The 3,017-nt window shown below is 43.9% G+C and overlaps 1 protein-coding gene across 1 annotated transcript in view; it reads right to left on the reverse strand.

Moving 5' to 3' along the window:
- The window catches only part of Ccdc112 (coiled-coil domain containing 112), a 46,011-nt gene that overhangs the window by 40,761 nt on the left and 2,233 nt on the right, over nucleotides 1–3,017 (reverse strand). Inside the window, exons 2-3 of the mRNA XM_013016011.1 lie at nucleotides 2,629–2,747; nucleotides 1,615–1,736 (exon numbers count right to left, since the gene is read on the reverse strand). Coding sequence (XP_012871465.1) covers nucleotides 1,615–1,736; nucleotides 2,629–2,747 — 241 coding nt within the window. The remainder of the gene's footprint in view (nucleotides 1–1,614; nucleotides 1,737–2,628; nucleotides 2,748–3,017) is intronic.

A 3,017-nucleotide genomic window follows, 5' to 3' on the forward strand; every position in this document is an offset into this window, starting at 1 on the left:
CGCTCTACCACTTGAGCTACAGCGCCACTTCTGGTTTTCTGGTGGTTTATTGGAGATAGGAGTCTCACGGTCTCTCCTGCCCGGGCTGGCTTTGACCGCGATCCTCAGATCTCAGCCTCCTGAGTAGCTAGGATGACAGGAGTGAGCCACCAGCGCCCGGCCCTGAGCTTCTTTTACTCAAGGCTAGCACTTGACTACTTGAGCCACAGTGCTACTTGTGACTTTTTTTATGTGGTACTGAGGAATCAAACTCAGGGCTCTGTGCATGTTAGGTGAGTGCTCTACCACTAAACCACGTTCCCAGTCCTTCTTGTTTTTTTCCTAAACTAATAATGGTAACATTTCTTTACAATAGTCGATGTAGGTCATAATCACATTCATACATACAGAGTCACACAGCAGCAACAGCATTGTACATCTTTAGGTATTTTATGCACTCTTTTTTCTGCTTTTGCAATTTTTCACAAATGAACCCCAAACACCCTAACAGCTCAATCCAAAAATCCTTACAATTTCTTTTCCCCTTTGGTGGCACGGAGGATGAAAGCCAGGCCTGGGTGCAGGCCCCGCACACTGAGCCGGGCTGCAGCCTGAGCCGGGGAAGCACCCCAATCAGCCTCCAAAGAAACAGCCACAACTCCAGCTTGGCTCTAGCCTTTAAAACGTTCAACCCGGGAATTCCATCAACGAAAACCTTCATTCCCTCCTGGCTCAGACAAACCTAGGTGTCGTTACCAAAGGGAAATGGGAGGTCCAGGTCGCCTTTGCAAAGGGGGAGTGAAGTGCCTCAGAGTCACCAACCAGCAGTCCGCTTCTCTGCAAAAGCAATGCAAGAATACGAGGCCAGCAAAGCTCTGGGTGGCCCAGAACGAGGCACTCACATGAGGGCCTGGAGCACTCTGACTGCCACTGCCCACAGAAGGCAACTTTTTAAAACGGTGTGCTCTAGCACTGTGAAAGAAAGACTAGAAATTTCTGATGAGAGAGTACCGCACACAGTACAATCTCTACGGTACTAGGTCAGTATGTTACAAAACTTAGGTGCCTGGGGACCCTTATCTCTCCCGTAAGCAACGCTAAGTAGCGCCAGTATGATACGGATTTCCCAGCATGCACGGGTGTAGTCTACAAGGTACTATCACAGACTTCTACGGGTGAGCATTTAGCATGCCGCTGAGAATACCTTCATCTCACAGCACACAGGGCAGATTTACCTGTGCGGACAATGGCACTTTATTCTGTTCAGCTCTCTTGGGGCGGAAACACAGAACCATGTGGCCTGTTACTTCCTACAGCTCCTAAGCAGACATTCTGATCTGTGTTGCTGAAGGGAGCCAGAACTCAGTCACCAAGGCCAGAACCAGCTAAGGTCAGACAGCCCAGGACACAAGCCACTTCTGAGAGATTTTAATAGCATGTACGGGTGAGTCAATTACCCCCTCCCCCCCCCATTCTCTCTTTCCTATTAAAATGGAATCTACCCAGTCAAGTGAGTGAGCTGAAAGACACATGTAACACCAACCAAAGGACTCAACGGAACACACAGCACAGATGGACAGGCAGGAAAGGATGGATTTCATCATGAACCGTTTCTGTTCATCAAACTCTACTTACTTTCTGTTTTCCTGCTGTTAATCAATTTGTTTTCCAATTCTTCCAGCATATTGTGCTCAGTTCTGAAGTCACTCTTTTGGTTGTAGAGATGACTGTACTTATCTTTTTCTATGATAATAACCCTTCAGGAAAAGAGACAAATGGTATAAGTGATTCAGATTAACAAGTTTGGTTATTTACTTAAGTGTATATATATATATATATATACACACACACACATACACATATGCATATATATACGTATATAATGTATATATATAAATCTTTTTAATGCCAGTATTAGGGCCTAAACTCAGGGCCTGGGTGTGGTCCCTTAGCTTTTTCATTGAAGTCTTGGGCTCTACCACCTGGCTGACTCAAATACGCTTAATTATTTAAAATATGAAGATGTGTGTGGCAATCACAACTTTATATTCTGATCAATTCATTTACAGAGTAAGAAAATAATTACTTTGATTAACGAAGTTCAGGAACCAAAATATTAGTCAAAATAAAGAGCAGGGAGTTAAGTTCCGTGAGTATCAACTGTAATTTGAACTGTTATATGACTAATAAATGTTAAAATATGTACAGCACAGCTAAAAAATGAAAAATGTTGATACACAAAAATGTAAAGAGATATCTATCATATTGTCCTTGAAGTATACTACCTTAGTATGGTAAAACAGACTACATTAAGTAGTCTATTATCAAGTGTCAATCTTTTTGGGGGGTTCAGTTGTGGGCTTGCATTCAAGGCCTGGTGTGGGCCTGTCCCTGAGCTTTTGTCCTCCAGGCCAGTGCTCTACCACTTAGAACCACAGTTCCACTTCTGGCTTTCTAGTGGTTAACTGGAGATAAGAGTCTCACAGCCTCTCTGGCCTGGGCTGGCTTTGAACCGTGATCCACAGATCTCAGCCTGCCTTTCTGCTGTTATACTGGACAGGATATTTCTAATCATGTGGGAGTAGGTAAGGTCCTGTTGGATTAATTTTCTGTTGTCCATGCACAAATGACTATTAATGCTATACTTACTGATTTTTTAATTTTTCTGCTGTGCGTAGGAATTCTGCTCTCTTCATGCGACTAACTTTCTGCTTCCAGTTCTGCAGCTGAGGCCGAATTCTACCAGAGGCACCCAGATAGCTATCGCTCTGCACAGAGAACAAAAACATCAGTACCAATAATAAAAGCATCCATGTGCAATGGTTTTCACATAGAACATCAGCAGTAGAGTTTCTCAGGGAATCCTTTTAGGGTCAAACCAGTTTTTAAAAAACACACGTACGTGGGGGGGGGCGGGGGGAGGCTGGGAAGGGATGTGAAGGGTAAACAAAGCAGGAGGCTGCAATGCTTGATAAGAAATGTACTCATTATCTTGCCCATGTAATTGTAACCCCTCTGTACAGTATGTTCACAAAAAA

The sequence above is a fragment of the Dipodomys ordii genome, unplaced genomic scaffold (assembly GCF_000151885.1).
Source record: "Dipodomys ordii isolate 6190 unplaced genomic scaffold, Dord_2.0 Scaffold29, whole genome shotgun sequence".
Lineage (NCBI taxonomy): Eukaryota > Metazoa > Chordata > Mammalia > Rodentia > Heteromyidae > Dipodomys > Dipodomys ordii.